Source organism: Strix aluco, chromosome 5 (assembly GCF_031877795.1).
Source record: "Strix aluco isolate bStrAlu1 chromosome 5, bStrAlu1.hap1, whole genome shotgun sequence".
NCBI classification, from domain to species: domain Eukaryota; kingdom Metazoa; phylum Chordata; class Aves; order Strigiformes; family Strigidae; genus Strix; species Strix aluco.
Window position 1 is genome coordinate 74,814,814 of NC_133935.1, and position 15,215 is coordinate 74,830,028.

Below are 15,215 nucleotides of genomic sequence, written 5' to 3' on the forward strand. Positions count from 1 at the left end.
TAGGAGCCTCCTGCCATTCCTTCATTGGTGATTTCTGAATGTGAGGCCAGCTGCAAGTATGTATTGCAGAAGTGATTGGCCAGTAATGGTGCATTGGGGTGTAAAATAGAAGTTATAGCGGATTACTCCATAATGCATCTTCACTGACTGAATAAGGACTTTGTTGAATGAAGAATGTAGAAAAATGTGCTCTTAAGCTCATGAGTATTTTAAGAAAATAAAACACCTAACAAGTTTGAGGTTGAACCCAATTCAGTGATATGTTCAAAGTGATTCATGAACTGGATTTTGAGCCATTTACCATATACTGAGTTCAGTTTTAAATGCAGTCAATGCTAAGAATTTGTAAATCATGTGCTACTCTTTAATGTAGTTTATAGATGTGAAAGTAAATGGAATTTATCTTTGTGAATATGGGTGGGCCAGTATTCCTTAACCAAACTCCAAAGACTTTGTAGAATGATGGCATCCAAACTATTGTGGCCTAATGCCATATAAAAGAAAGTTAAGCACGGGCTGTTATAAAAATTGTTTCATTCTTGGTGACTGTAATTTTTTTCTGTTCTCCACAGGTAGGTGTAATTTTTTTATATTATGTCCACTTAAGGGAAAACTAATAATTCTGCCTACCTCCTGCAAGCACTTTCACAAATTTGAAGACTGAGTTCACTTTCAGCAAAAGAGTGGGGTTATTACTGAGCTAGGGTTTTTTTTTTTTATTGATGCTGGTAAGAACTTGCTGCTGCTTTTTATAGCAATGTGCTTCCTTGAAGGTTTGAACTGATACATTTATTCTTCAGAAATTCCTTGCTATGCTATTATCATTACACAGAGGTAGGTCATGGTTGGCTGGTTTATGGGTTTTGGTGGTTGATTTTTTTTTTTTTTGAAAAGTAGCACTGTGGTCAGAAACCAGTTCTTCACAGAATGTGACCTTGTTGCCTTGAATTGTCAGTGGCATCTATAGCAAAGGCCAGGGAAAATTTTTCTTGTTTTCTGCTTTTACCTCTTTCTTTCCCCTGGGATCTAGGAGCGGGTAGGGAGACAGTAGAATCACCACAGTGTTTTTTGCTAACTGAGGCAGAACAGACTGGCTGCACCCAGCAGTGACATCCCACAACTACACTTTAGTGATACCATGGTCATCATTTGGAGGAACAAAGATAGTGAAAAATGCACTGGTACACTGCTATTTTGGTAAAATAATCAGTGGCTCTGTCAAGACACTGTATCTGTGTTTGTAGGCAAATTTCTCTCCTTTCACGACCTGCTCTTTTTAAGAACATAATCTTCCAGCCAGGTTGGAAGGGACCTTAAAGATCATCTAGTTCCAGCCATTCCTGTGAGGGACAGGGACACCTTCCACTAGAGCAGGTTGCTCAAAGCCCCGTCCAACCTGGCCTTGAACACTGACAGGGAGGGGGCAGCCACAGCTTCTTGGGCAACCTGTGCCAGTGTCTTACCACCCTCACAGTGAAGAACAACTTCTTAATATCTAATCTAAATCTGCCCTCTTTCAGTTTAAAGCCATTACCCCTTGTCCTATCACTACATGCCCTTGTAAAAAGTCCCTCCCCATCTTTCCTGTAGGCCTCTTCTAAGTACTGGAAGGCCACTATAAAGTCTCTCTGGAGCCTTCTCTTCTCCAGGCTGAACAACCCCAAATCTCTCAGCCTGTCCTCATAGGGGAGGTGCTTCAGCCCTCTAATCATCTTCTTGGTCCCCATGTCCTCCTTATGTTGGGGGCCCCAAGCTGGACACAGTACTCCAGGTGAGGTCTCAAGGGGGAGAATCACCTCCCGTGACCTGCTGGCCACACTTCTCTTGATGCAGCCCAGGATACTGTTGGCTTTCTGGGCTGTGAGTGGACTTTGCTGGCTCATAGTCAGTTTTCCATCCACCAATAGTCCTGAATCCTCTGCAGAGCTGCTCTCAATCCACTCGTTGCCCAATCTGTATCTGTGCTTGGGATTGCCCCGGCCCACGTGCAGGACCCTGCACTTGGCCTTGTTGAACTTCATGAGGTTTGCATGGGCCCACCTCTTGAACCTGTCAAGGTCCCTCTGGATGGCATCCCTTCCCTCCAGTGTGTCAGCTGTACCACACAGCTTAGTGTCATTGGCAAACTTGCTGAGGGTGCACTCAATCCCACTGTCCATGTTGCCAACAAAGATGTTAAACAGTGCTGGTGCCAATACCAACCCCTGAGGAATGTCACTTGTCACTGCTCTCTGCTTGGATGTCGAGCTGTTGACCGCAACTCTTTGAGTGCGACCGTCCAGCCAGTTCCTTATCCACCGAGTGTCCATTCATCAAATCCATGTTTCTCCAATTTAGAGACAAGGATGTCATGCGAGACAGTGTCAGATGCTTTGTACAAGTGCAGGTGGATGATGTCAGTTGGTCTTTCCTTGTCCGCCAACACTGTAACCCCGTCATAGAAGGCCGCCAGATTTGTCAGGCACAATTTGCCCTTAGTGAAGCCATGTTGGCTGTCACCAGTCACCTCCTTGTTTTCCATGTGCCCTAGCATAGTTTCCAGGAGGATCCAGGATCCACTCCATGATCTTGCTGGGCACAGAGGTGAGACTGACTGGCCTATAGTTGCCTGGGTGTTCCTTTTTTCCCTTTTTAAAAGTGGGGGTTATGTTTCCCCTTTTCCAGTCAGTGGGAACTTCACCGGACTGCCACGATTTGTCAAATATGATGGATAGTGGCTTAGCCACTTCATCTGCCACTTCCCTCAGGACTTGTGGATGCATCTTGCCAGGTCCCATGGACTTGTGCACCTTCAGGTTCCTTAGGTGGTCTTGAACCTGGTCTTCTCCTACAGTGGGGGTGTTCTTCATTCTCCCAGTCCCCTCCTTTGCTTTCTGCATCTTGGGCAGTGTGGCTGGAGCCCTTGTCGGTGAAGACTGAGGCCAAAAAGTTGTTTTGTACGTCAGCCTTCTCCATATTCCAGGTAACCAGGTGTCTCGTTTCCTTCTGGAGAGGGCCCACATTTTCCCCTAGTCTTCCTTTTATCACTGACATACCTATAGGAGCTTTTCCTGTTGCCCTTGATGTCCCTGGTTAGCTTTAATTCTGTCAGGGCTTCGGCCTTCCTAACCTGATCCCTGCCTGCTTGGACAGTTTCTGTGTACTCCTCCCAGGCTACCTGTCCTTGCTTCCACCCTCTTTAGGCTTCCTTTTTCTGTTTGAGTTTGTACAGGAGCTCCCTGTTCATCTATGCAGGTCTCGTGGCATTTTTGCCTGAAGTTCTCTTCGTTGGGATGCATCGCTCCTGAGCTTGGAGGAGGTGATCCTTGAATATTAACCAACTTTCTTGGGCCCCTCTTCTGTCCGGGGCTTTATCCCATGGTACTCCCAACTTTGAGTGGGAATGTTCAAGAGGAGGTCTTTGGGTATAAAAGAAAGAAAATCAAAATCTCTCTTGGTTGTCAGGTAGAGATTTGGAAAATGTTCAACTCATGCCTATTATTCGTCTTCCCCACATTGCCTTTCTCTCTCTGATCAGAACTCCAGGATAACTCTTGATACAAAGGATGAAGGGTTTAGCCTGTGGCTCTCACTGCCTGTGCTGAAAATGTAATGGTGAAAATGTATATGTGTTCCTGGGTTTGCTTGCTGCAGAACTACGTGAAAATCCGTGAGCAAGTGTGATTGGCTCTCCAGAGAAATATGGGAATGATGCCAAATGGAAAAAAAAAAAAGGCCACATTTTTCTTAGCAAAAATGACTGACATTACTAATGTCTCTTGTTTTTAGATCAGCTCTCTTGTGACTCTGCAGCTGTTATCCATGGTTGGCCATAACGACCAGCTTGATGGACCACGATATAAATGTACTGTATCTCTGGACTTCATCAGAGCTATTGCCCGGTGAGCCTATTAGGGTTTGTTTACTGTTGTATGTGCTGACTTGAAGGAGACTTCAAACTCAGTATTTGCTCAGTCTGTAGCTCTCTGCCAACCAGAATAGAAATCTATAGATTTTTCTAAGAACGAGTGAATGATTTGTCTTATTTATGAGAAGTGTTGAACTTCAGGTAAGTATAGTCCAATCCTGTTTTGAAAAAAATTTATGTTACAGTGGCAGTATGTGTTATAGTAATATACTGTCTTTGTGCTTAATAAAGGTCAGGGACTTCACGTGAAAATACTGCTCTAAAATGTCAGTCCATTTCATTACCAAAAGGCACATCATGATATTTGAATCTGAAATATTTAGTTCTTACCAGTGTTTGTACATACAACATAAAAACTACATAGGTTATAAGAATTCTTTTGCATATTCTTATCTTGTGTGATCTGTAGTTGATGCAAGCTAATGAATGTAGGTAACTCAATATCTCTGTTCATTCAGAGCCTTCAGTTCTGGAGTCTGAGAACAGTTCCAGGTCCATCAGGAGAGATGATGATGTTACAGACAGAAATGCATGCAATACATAAGCAACAGTCAAGCCTATGTCTCGTTTTTATGAAATGCCAACAGCATTACCTCACACCTGTTGCTGCAGCCAGTTTATTAGCAGGTCTTGGATAAAGAGTCAGAGCCAGATCAGAGCCAAGAAATGACATGTAGTGAAAAGGATGAGAAATATTCTTAAGGCCATCTCTTCTCTGTAATGTGGGACTTCAGAGGAACCTGTGGTGTAGACTGTATCCCATAACCTCAGTGCACATCTCGCTCTCCTGAGCTATTAAATGCCCAATAGCTTTATCAGTAACACTCACAGACACACTAATTTCAGTTTGCAGTTGGACAGGCCATAGAATGAAACTTCATCTGGTTCAGGCCTGGCTGGACCACACTGCCAGGACCTCCATGGCTTTACTATGTCAATTTCCTATTCCCAGCAATAAAGTCACTCGTGAATGATGCCCTGAAAAAGCTCCCACTGGTACCAAGTACAGCAGACCATCTGCTCAGCAACATGGATCATTGTGTATACAAACATCCGCAAGTTCTTGTCTCTGCTCTAACTCCTGTGATGAATACAGAGACAAGTTCATAAACTGTGTACTGACTTTGAGGGTCCTTGAATTAAGATACTTGAAATAATGGCCCTCTCCCTGCAACTTTAACATCCTTGACTCCATTAAAGTTGCTGGAATGTAGAGATGGCCAGAAAACAGGACCAAAACTTGTGCTATGCAGCTTGTGCTTACCGCAGAAAGTAGTTGTTGGAGATACTATCACTTCAAACCTCAGTGCATGGTATAGTGCTTTGGCTTGCTTCCCTTTAGGTCAGATGTGTGCGTGTGTGTATATATCTCCTGACTGACTTTTCCTACATGTTATAAAGAAGAAAGCAGTTCTCCCCCCACCCCCAGCCAAAGTAGTTTGGAAATGTTTATATACTGCCTAGATAGGGCCGTTCAAATGACCTGACAGATTTTTAAAGTTGGCCTGTTCTACTTCTGTTCTGCCCCCTCCCCCCCTTCTTTTTCTTGCTTTGTTCCTTTGTTACATTTTTTTATTATCTTTTCCAGCCCACAGTCTTTGTTAAATCTTTAAGGAGGAAGATCCATAAAGATGCAAGGCTTTATGAACCCATGGTAAATGAGCTTCCTCGTTGTCTTGATGGGGCTAGCTACAGGCCGAAGACATGATCTTCTGTGCTTTAAGAAATTTCATTTTCTAGCTGTGCAGTAGTCTTGCAGCTGCCTGTAGTTTTTAACCACTCGTGGGAGAAGTTATATTTATTGCGGAGAAGGAACTACTTTGCCATTTCAACCAAAATACACGTCAAATAAGCAGCCTATCCCCTGATTATTTTTTCTTTGTTATTTTAGTAGTACCAAAATAAGTTTGTTAGTTCCTAAAATCTTCAGATACCTCAGCCTTGTTACCATCTCAGCCTTGTTATTTGACATATTTCCTAATAGAAAGCTGAAGAGTGCAAAGCGTGGGACAGAAAATGATGCGCTCTCTCTCTCCCCTCCCCAATACTGTTCAAGCTGTTCAGATTGTCATTTCATTTTCTGTATTTTTTTAAGCAAAAGTGAAGTTTGCATTTTTTTTAAAAATGCAAAAGCCACCTGTTTTTGGGAAAGAGTAAAAAACTTGTGTCTCTTCCTGATGGTTTTTAGTTTCATAACTGCTGGCCATGCAGTCTCTCTTTAGTACTGCAGAACCTCATGTCTGGCTTTGTTCTGTTGCATACATTCAGTGTTTGCAGAGATATTCCTATGCTTTTACCACATAGTATTTATGTGTTTAGCTGAAGATAAGGTTAGACATTTCTTTGTTAGAAATCTTTGATTTCTCTTTTAAGAATTTCAGACCTAAGTTCATAAATTTTCTGTAGCTGAAGTAGGGATCTCTTAATGTTTCTTGAATGTAACAGGTCTTTTCATACAGTCTCTAATGAACCCAGTTGTTATGACAGGATGATTGTTTCATTTAGTTGATAAGGTCAGCATTTGTTGGAGTGTGTGATTTTGTTTCTGTTGAAAGCTTTAGTTACAAGACTAAAGCACTTCTCTTGAGTGACACAATGTCATATGAATAACAAGGGCAGTTAACTTCTTTAATTTTTTCACTGGATTATTAAGTAGACTCAAGCACAATATTTCTTGTTATGTATCCTGGGGATTTCTGAACTTTTTATCTGCCCAATATGAAGTTTTATAGAAACTTTTCAAAAAGTGGGTTACAGATGATGTGTGAACAGAGAATATTAAATGATTGTAGTCTAACAAATAAGACATTCAGCCAGTTAATCTCCCTTAGCATTATGAGCAGTTATTTTTGCATCATTGAATACTTAAAAAAAAAAAACTTTTATACTTGTCATTATATGCAGTAATTTGTGTTATTTATTCAAACAGTAAACCCCGAAGTCTGAGTGTTAGATTGTATAGCGGAATGAGTTTAGAGACAAAAAAATAATTATATGTTTTATTCTACTGCTGTTTCATTCTGCCTGCCATTAAAGTACAAAAGTATACATTAAAATCTTCTATCCCATTGAGTGGCATTCTTGGATTTTTCAAATTTAGCTATGAACATGGGTCAACTAGTGTCAAAACTGAAAGAATGCAGACTACAAATGAGTACAGATGAAGGAGTTACATAGTACATGCTAGAACAGGTGGTTTGGAAGATGAACAAAACATTCAATAGCATGAAAGATTGCTGCTTTGCATCACCAACTAGAGTATATCATGTTTACCATATGAAAATATGATCTTATTAACTTTGATATATTTTTTACTGCTTAATGATCAAAATAAGAATCTTCCAGTTTTTACGAGAAAGCTGCTTTATTTCTTTTTTAGACTTACAAAGTTTAAATAATCAGAAGACGGGTACTGTAAATAACACTAGAAGTTAAAAATTCATTCATCCTTGATTGTATTTCTTTTGGGGATATAGCTTGATTTTGATTGTGCAGAATGTCCCACATGTGCTGTCTCCAAACAGGTTAAAGTCTTAGCACTGTTAAGATGATTGCTGTAATATACCGTGTTTTTGTTTATAGGACCGTGAACTTCGACATAATAAAGTACTTGTACGATTTCTTATGAAAACAAGCTTCACAGCCATATGGACAGTGTGACAATGACTAAGGCAAGCTGTGTTCATCTCTCTACTTAGCTGGCCAGAAAGAAGAGTATTTTGGCTCTCTTGGATTTGTCCAAACAGGTGCTGGCCCAGCATGGAACCTGATGAAAATACTCTGATTGGTCTGGGTGGATCTGAGCAGAGGACTATTTACCAGGGACCCCGGAGTATTTGGAAGCAATGTGTTAATTATAAACAGCAGGGTTTGAGCACAATCTGTTCTACTCTTAATGATGTTATCTTAACACTGAAATTGCCTGAAACCCATTTACTTAGGACTGCATTTTGCTCTATGAACTCTCCCCAGTGCTTTGAACATGGCAGCAGCCCTTGTTTGTATGCCCAGTCTTTTCACTTCCTCTCCACAGGAATCTTTGCAATTGCCTGCCAAAGCAGCTTTTCCTGAGGCCACCATTTTAGGAAAGTGGAGTAGCAAAATATAATAAACATAGGAACATATTTAAAATCAAGCTGGTATAAATCCTTCTTTCTCTTCAGTCGTATGTAGGCAGACTGTTACACTGTTATATGGAGATCACGATAGGAAACTCTTATTCACCATAGTTTTTTTTTCAGACCATTCATAAATGTTGACTATGAATATATTTTTACAAAGCTTTATTTTAAGAAATTATGGATTCTTAAAGTTGTATCCCAATGTCAAATTTGAAAGGTGTTATTTTTGATTAAACATTTTATAGTCCTTTTGTGCTCATCCAGTTATATTAAGTGCTAATTATAATGCTGTTTGGAATGAACATACTTTAAGATACACACTGTGTAATGGCTTTTGTAACAGTATTTGTCCTGTAGAGGAGGATGGCACAGCTGCCTTTCCATCAGAAAGGGAGAAATTCAACAGGTGACAGAGTATTCCTGCAGCAGTTCCCCAAAAGAGGCAGAATAGTGAATAATCAATGTGGTGTTATAACATAAAACTTTAGCTTTGGAAATACACAGTGGAATAAATAACAATTCATTTGTCTCCAGTTTGTAAGTAGAGGATTCCCAACTGCTGCTACCTTTATGGGGAATTAAAATCCCCTGGTCCAGTTAGGGATTATTGTCTTCATGAATCTGATAATTTCTGTCAAACTCTTGAAAACTTCAGGTCCCACAGCCTCTTCCTCAGATCTTTTACTCCTGAATGCTGGCCTTTGACTAACAGTACAAGACAGGGCCATGTCCTATCTTGACTATTACGTTTTTTTCCAAGGAAAAATGGTAATTCTTTCCCCCACCTTGCTCTGATATTGGAGATGGTCAAATACCCGGAACATGTGTAGCTTTTTTTGATTCCCCCCCCCCCCGCCCCCGATTGTGGGTGTGTAGCCAAGCTCCTGGATCCAGACCCAAATGAACAAGTTCCAGGTGAATCGAAGCAACAAAAAGCATCTTTCTGGCCAAGCTGTCACTTCCTGCCTCAGGAGAGTGTGAAGGAGCAGCAATGAGTCATCTCCGTGATTCCTTTTCCTTCCTACCGCTGAGCTGAATCAAACCCTGCACCTGTCCATGAGGTGGCAACGTTTATCATGCTTACTGAAGTGCTTGGGTGCAAATACATAACCTGTTTCAAAATGTTTACTACCTGCTTTTGTTTTTACTAATAAAAAAGTATGTAAGGTGTACGTAACTTTACAGTGTCTTCCCCTTTTGGAGCTAGTGCTGGTCTGAGAGCTCAGCTCTTGTGAACCTCCTGTATGACTACCTAGGGCTGAAAGTTGGAGAGGAAAGAAGGTTTGAGGTGTTCATGTAAAGTCTATGTAAAGCAACAGCACAAATATGATATTTGATCTACATTATAATTTGATATATGAAACATGATGGGACTGATACTAATTTATTAAGTGCTACAACTCTTGAGTCACAAAATTTCAAAAACTCTGCAGCCAGCCTTGTTTACAGCTTTCAGCAAAGTGGGTCAGGGCAGTTCTGCTGGGGAGGGACAGTGCCATCTTGTGAAGCTTCCCCTTCCCCGGCGGTCAGGATGGCTGAAAACCTTGGCACCTACCAAGCAGAAGTAAGAAACAATTCTTGGGGAAGCTTTACTACCAACAGCAAGTCGTGAATAATATGACACTTCCACTCAACTTCCATGAAAATACCACAAATGCTCAAAAATAGTTGCAGATACACACATTAAACAATAAATTTGGTCATGTTAGAGACATTTTCAGGCAGCATTTATATCTTCTTCCTATGGGAAGGATATGAATAGGATTTTTACCAGTTGGCTTAGTGCATGGTCATTTCAGGAATATTTCTAATGCTGCTTATGATGGGGGTTGACAGGAGATGAGATGTGAACTCAAAGGTTTCAAACAGAAAAGGAAGAACCAGGCATGATGGTCTTTTGCTCTAGTATAATAGCAAATTGGCCCAAGCTCAGTATTGTAGGGTTTAATTAATTCCAGAATCTTAGTTTTTCAACAATATGGATCCATAAACACACGTAGTTACTTATAGCAGTACTTGATGAAATAGTGTATTGTTTCAATGTTAAAATTCAATTGATTATTAGAAATGAGCTCATAAATACAGATGATTTTTCTTTTCACTGTTACCATAGCTTTTCTAGAAAGAGATCAAGACCAGAACCAGCTCAAGACTTAATTCCCTATAGCTGCTAGACAGGCACTGTAGATGGAAAGGACTAAACATGAGTATTGCAGAACTGATGTTTAGTATGTGTCTTGACAGTGTTTGAGTGAGGAACAAAATCAGTCATGTAAGTTCTGGTTTAGGTTGCATCTGGAAAAACGTCCCTTTTGCATTGTGTCAAATGTGCTCTGTTGGTTGTTCTACCTTTTCAGTAACCCTATCACTCCCACATAGCAGACCAGACCCTCAAAACTACCCAGCCTGAAATTTGGAGCACAAAGTAGAAGACATGAAGTAAGGTTCTTAGAAAATAAGCACTGAGAAAACTTGGTGCTGCTGACATTCTTTTCAATGTAATTTCTTCCATACTAGCCTGATGATCATTTCCAGTGTAAATCCAAAGGATGAGGATACAGATTTTTGTGGAATGTAGTTAATTTGACTGAAATAAGGTTAACTGGAGAAGCAGTAGTAACTGAGGATCCATTAGACTGAACCACTGTCCTTACATTGGATGCACTTTTGTGACCTTTTTGAAAGACTCCTATCAGTGATACAAAATTTAAAGCTGAATCAGCAGAGTATGAGAAAGAACAAGGTGACTGAAGTGCGGATGATTGATGTAGGCTATAACTATGCTGCTGCTGAATAGTAGGATTTATTCTGACAAACTAGAAATATTTCTATATATCCATGCCAATGAGTTTATAAATTACTGTTGAGTTTCTTACTAGGTACCCTAGCAATACTCTGTTCTGAGACCCCGTTCTGAGACTCATGGATGAGGTGTGGTCTCCTTTAGCCTCCCTGGGGCCAGGATTTCATCCCTTCTGTGAGTGGTTTTAAGAACTGTGCAAATGATGCAGAGCAAGACAGTTGTTCACCTAATCAGAAATTCCTCAGTACTTTAGTGCAGCAGTATGTATTTTAAAAGTACAGGAGAATTTTTTCATAATTCCTAAGTCACAAAGTGTTATAATACCGTAAAAATTACAGACTTATAGTGCCTGTCTCCAATAGCTGATCCAAACACCAGCAGGAGCGGAGGCTTGTTCTTACAAGAAGAAAGTAAAGGAGAAAGAAATGCAGCTATCATCAGTTGCAAAGAAATGAGTACCCTTGAATAGCTGACTTCATCAACAGCTGCATTTTCATATATACAACACGGAGGTTTTCTTTTCTAAAAAGGCTTTCAAGGGTGCATCCACTTGTAATACAGGAGGAGATTTATTAATTTTTGACAGTGATTTACCTTACTCTGGTTCTTCCAAAACCTGCTGCTTCTACCGTAATAATTCCCCTAGCTATTTTGTCTGTTTTTGTGCGAGTTAAAGAAATATATAGGTTATTTGAGCACTTTCTAAGTTCTGGTGCTTCTATACACCATGATTTGCACATGTGAAAATACATCAATTTTCACCCTTGGTTACATTTTCCCGGTATCCACCAAGTAGTTTTGCTAAGACCATCCAGGTGCTATCTACTCTCCCTATAACTGGAACAGCCAGCCATGCCAGGAGAATAGGGTGAAGGACAGGATTCCCACTAGGAATGTAGATGTTACATGTCTGTGACCTGTGAGCAAAATGTACACAGTTGAGTATCCCAGGATTAGATAATCCTTCTGTACTTGTGTTGGCAGAGATGGCAGGGAAGAGTAAGAAACAACAGGTTATTGAGGGTTGCCTGGAGGTCAGCATACTGTGTGTTTTAGTCAGCCCAGGTAATTTCAAAACAGAAGATGTATGCCATCCAGGAGTGAATGCTACCTGAGGTGACAGCAACTTCTCCAGTTTTCTCAACAACAGAACAGCATAACTTACGAAAGAGCCTTATAACTTACAAAAGAGCTAGTAAATGTGCATTGAGATTTGAAGATGCAACCTGATTAGCAAGTCTAATCATACACGATACCAAATTTTTATGTGTTCAAAGACACTGGAATGGCTCCACTAGAATATTGAATGGGAGATTAATAGCAAAAACTGTTTTTTATCTCAGCTTCCATGTGACATGACTTTTACTCTGAACAGGCAGATTTATATAAACTGTACAATAGAGGTAAACACAGTGTAAGGTCAGTTTTGCGCTTTGATTATTTTTGTGCGTGTTTATTAAAACCATTAAAAAACCCTGAAAACTATACAGAAATCATTTGGTGTATGCCAGCAGAGTTGAAACTGCAGAAGTATAACCCTTATCATGAAGACTGCCTGGAAACTATACATGAGGATGTCTTTAAAAAGCAACATCTCACTGGCAGTGTCTGTGCTGGAACAGAAAGTTGAAAAACATCATGCTGCTTGTTATTGGACATTAGCAGTGTATCAGCCATATATTTGAATAACCAAGTACCTAAGCTTCTAATATCAAGAAGTGTAAAGGTATGGTATCAAAGTAAGACCAAAACTGTTAAGCAGTCTGTGACCAGCGGTGTTTCCATGCTGTTTAAGTTGAACGAGTGAATGACTGTAAGCAAGGTGGTCTTGGAGTGAGAACATGATGTACAAAGTACCATAGGTAGACTTAATGTTTGAAGTGTTGTAGTGTATTGTACTTACAGCACCTCCTCCTCTGTCAGTGACCAATACCCCTTTTTTCCAAGGCAGCAGAAGTATCCCTAACTAACTCTTTGTTTCCTTTGGTTCAAACACTGGTTTGAAACAGACAGCTACTTGATTTGGTTACAGATCATTGCCACTGGTGTTGCAGTTGCCAAAAAGGATTTGTCACACAGCTCTTCCAAGGGAGTTACCACCACCAGACAGCAAAGTAAGTGAAAGAAAATACACATTCACTGCCTACTGTTTGGGTGCAGCTGTGTGATTCTAGTATGGTCTGGCAGGAGCACCTGCCCCAATACAGGCTGAAACTTTTTGACAGCTGAAAGAGTTAAAACTAGAAGCCACAGTTTGGGGGTTGAGCTGCCCAGCCCTGTGGTGACGCATGCACACACCTTGGTAGGTGACAACCATCCTTGTCGACAGACAAGGCTCTCAGCCAACAAAACACCTCAGTTGAGAGAAGCTTCTAGACTGCTGGTCATATACGACCACAGACCCCATTTGACTGGGGTATAAATGGAGCCCTGCTGGAGGGTGAATGGGAGTCTGCAGTCAGGGACTCTCCCCCTGGCTTGGGATGCCTCCTAAGGAAACTCATTGAGGCTGAGAGCCCTCACCTTTCAGGTGAGTGATTTGCACATTTTGGGTCATCATTTCTAAACCTTAAGAATTCTTAAGTTGGTTGTGTGGTAATTAACCCCTCTTACATCCTGAACCTGTGGTTTGCCAATGCTGTTGGAGTTTTAGTACCTGTCTAAAGTCGATTGTGGGTGCGTCCATGACATTAAATTGGCATAGGTGGCAGGATGTCGATAGAGGAATTATTACACAAGCATGGCTCTGCCCCTTCTCCCCCAGATGTGCAGTGGGTGAAGGAGAAGTGGTCCGACCTGGTGGCGGTCATGGAAAGGCTTGAACAAACCCGTGGGAGGTTTTGGGATGGTGGAGGCAAAGGAACCATGTGTGCCATCTAAGGTGCCTGTTTTGCTCAGGTGCAAGATCATTATGTTTATTCTGGAACGTTCGGATAACTGAAAGAAACGATGAGACATAGATTGTTTAAAGGGTGAACTGCAAAGAGAAAGAGAGTGGATGTGTCTATTAGAACAAAAAATCGAAATTGCTGAGCTTGGTGAGCTCCAAGCTGGGTTTTCGCGCAGACCGGGAGAAACAGAAACTGCATATCTGTGGCAAGTCTCTCTGATGGGGATTGGATCCAGTTGAGCAGTCTCTGACGATCATTCCCTACAATATAGAAAACCATTAAATGCCTCATGTTGTATCAAACAACCTGAAAAGGATAATGATGAATGTCCTAGTGTGTGTAACCAAAACTCACTTGTCTCTCTTCTTAACTGCACATGGGCCAGATACATGAACCTAGCTGGGGCAGAAAAAAGGATAAGGTATTCATGATTCTGGAACTGCCAGGTGGAGATCAAGTGCAAGGACATAGATAAAATGCCACTGTTTCAGCTGTATCCTCCTGCTCAGGAAGCTTTATTACAGGGCTGCCTATGCCGTTGGTTATGGCCCTCTGCCCTAAATTGTAGTAAGACAGACTATTGTCATCCCCTTACTACCCTGCCAGGTTTACGTCAAACATCCACCATCCCTGCCCCCCCCAATTTAGTGTGGGCATGTTCTGACGGCCACCTGTATTCCTGATTCTATTCAACTATCCTGGGACTAGCCTGCACATGGGCTGTGCTTTGTCCTATTTATCAGAAAGGACCCATACCACACCAGTGGTGGGATCATAGACTTAGGGATTTATGGAAGGGATGGCAGAAGCTCTCAACGCAAGTTGGATGGTGGATGGAATTAGTATTTGGGTTGGAAGTTGCTCTGGTACAGAACTGACAAGCTATTGTAGAACTGGGTCTGCAGGTATCAGCCTTAGCTAACGCCATGGCTTGATAGCCTGCAACTCATGAACAAGCAATTACAACATGCCGGTAAAATGACTATCCAAAGCTGTATTGGATTTGATATTATTAAAGGGGAAAGGGGAATTAAAGGGGAATCCTGAATTTATTGTCAGATGAGTGTTGTGTCCACATCCTGAATGTGTCAATGCCACTTCAGGATCCGATCAACAAAATGAAGAGTAACAAAGGACTCAGAGGCAATTGTTGCTGCACTAGGAACTAGTTGGTCAGGGAAGGTTTTTTATATGTTTGGGTTTTCCTTGTTGGGATGGCTAGTTAGCCTCCTTCAATCTTTAATAATGTTTATAATTGTGATTATTGAGATGTGCATTATCATAAGCTGTACTAAACGCGCTATAACAAAATCTCTGTCGACTGTGGAGTATACTCCGTTTGTGTATTTGATATCCCAATGCAACCTTAGGATAGTATTTACCTACTTGTTTGCTGCTGCTGTTGATTATTGTTATGTTGTTGATTGTTGCCATATGACTGATTGTTTCTACCGTTGATTGCTGTCATACTGGTAAATAGTATTGCATTATTG

General features: G+C 41.1%; 1 protein-coding gene across 4 annotated transcripts in view; it reads left to right on the forward strand.

The window, feature by feature from the left end:
* Window positions 1-9,200, forward strand: part of ORC5 (origin recognition complex subunit 5) — a 75,368-nt gene extending 66,168 nt beyond the window's left edge. For 3 of the 4 annotated variants that reach the window (XM_074827842.1, XM_074827849.1, XM_074827843.1), the window contains 2 exons: window positions 3,769-3,881; window positions 7,490-9,200. In XM_074827842.1, coding sequence (XP_074683943.1) covers window positions 3,769-3,881; window positions 7,490-7,535 — 159 coding nt within the window. In that variant the 3' untranslated portion in view covers window positions 7,536-9,200. Of the gene's footprint in view, window positions 1-3,768; window positions 3,882-5,495; window positions 5,562-7,489 lie in introns of all 4 variants that reach the window. The other variant, XM_074827844.1, reaches the window with a different exon arrangement.
* The last annotated feature ends 6,015 nt before the right edge of the window (window positions 9,201-15,215 follow it).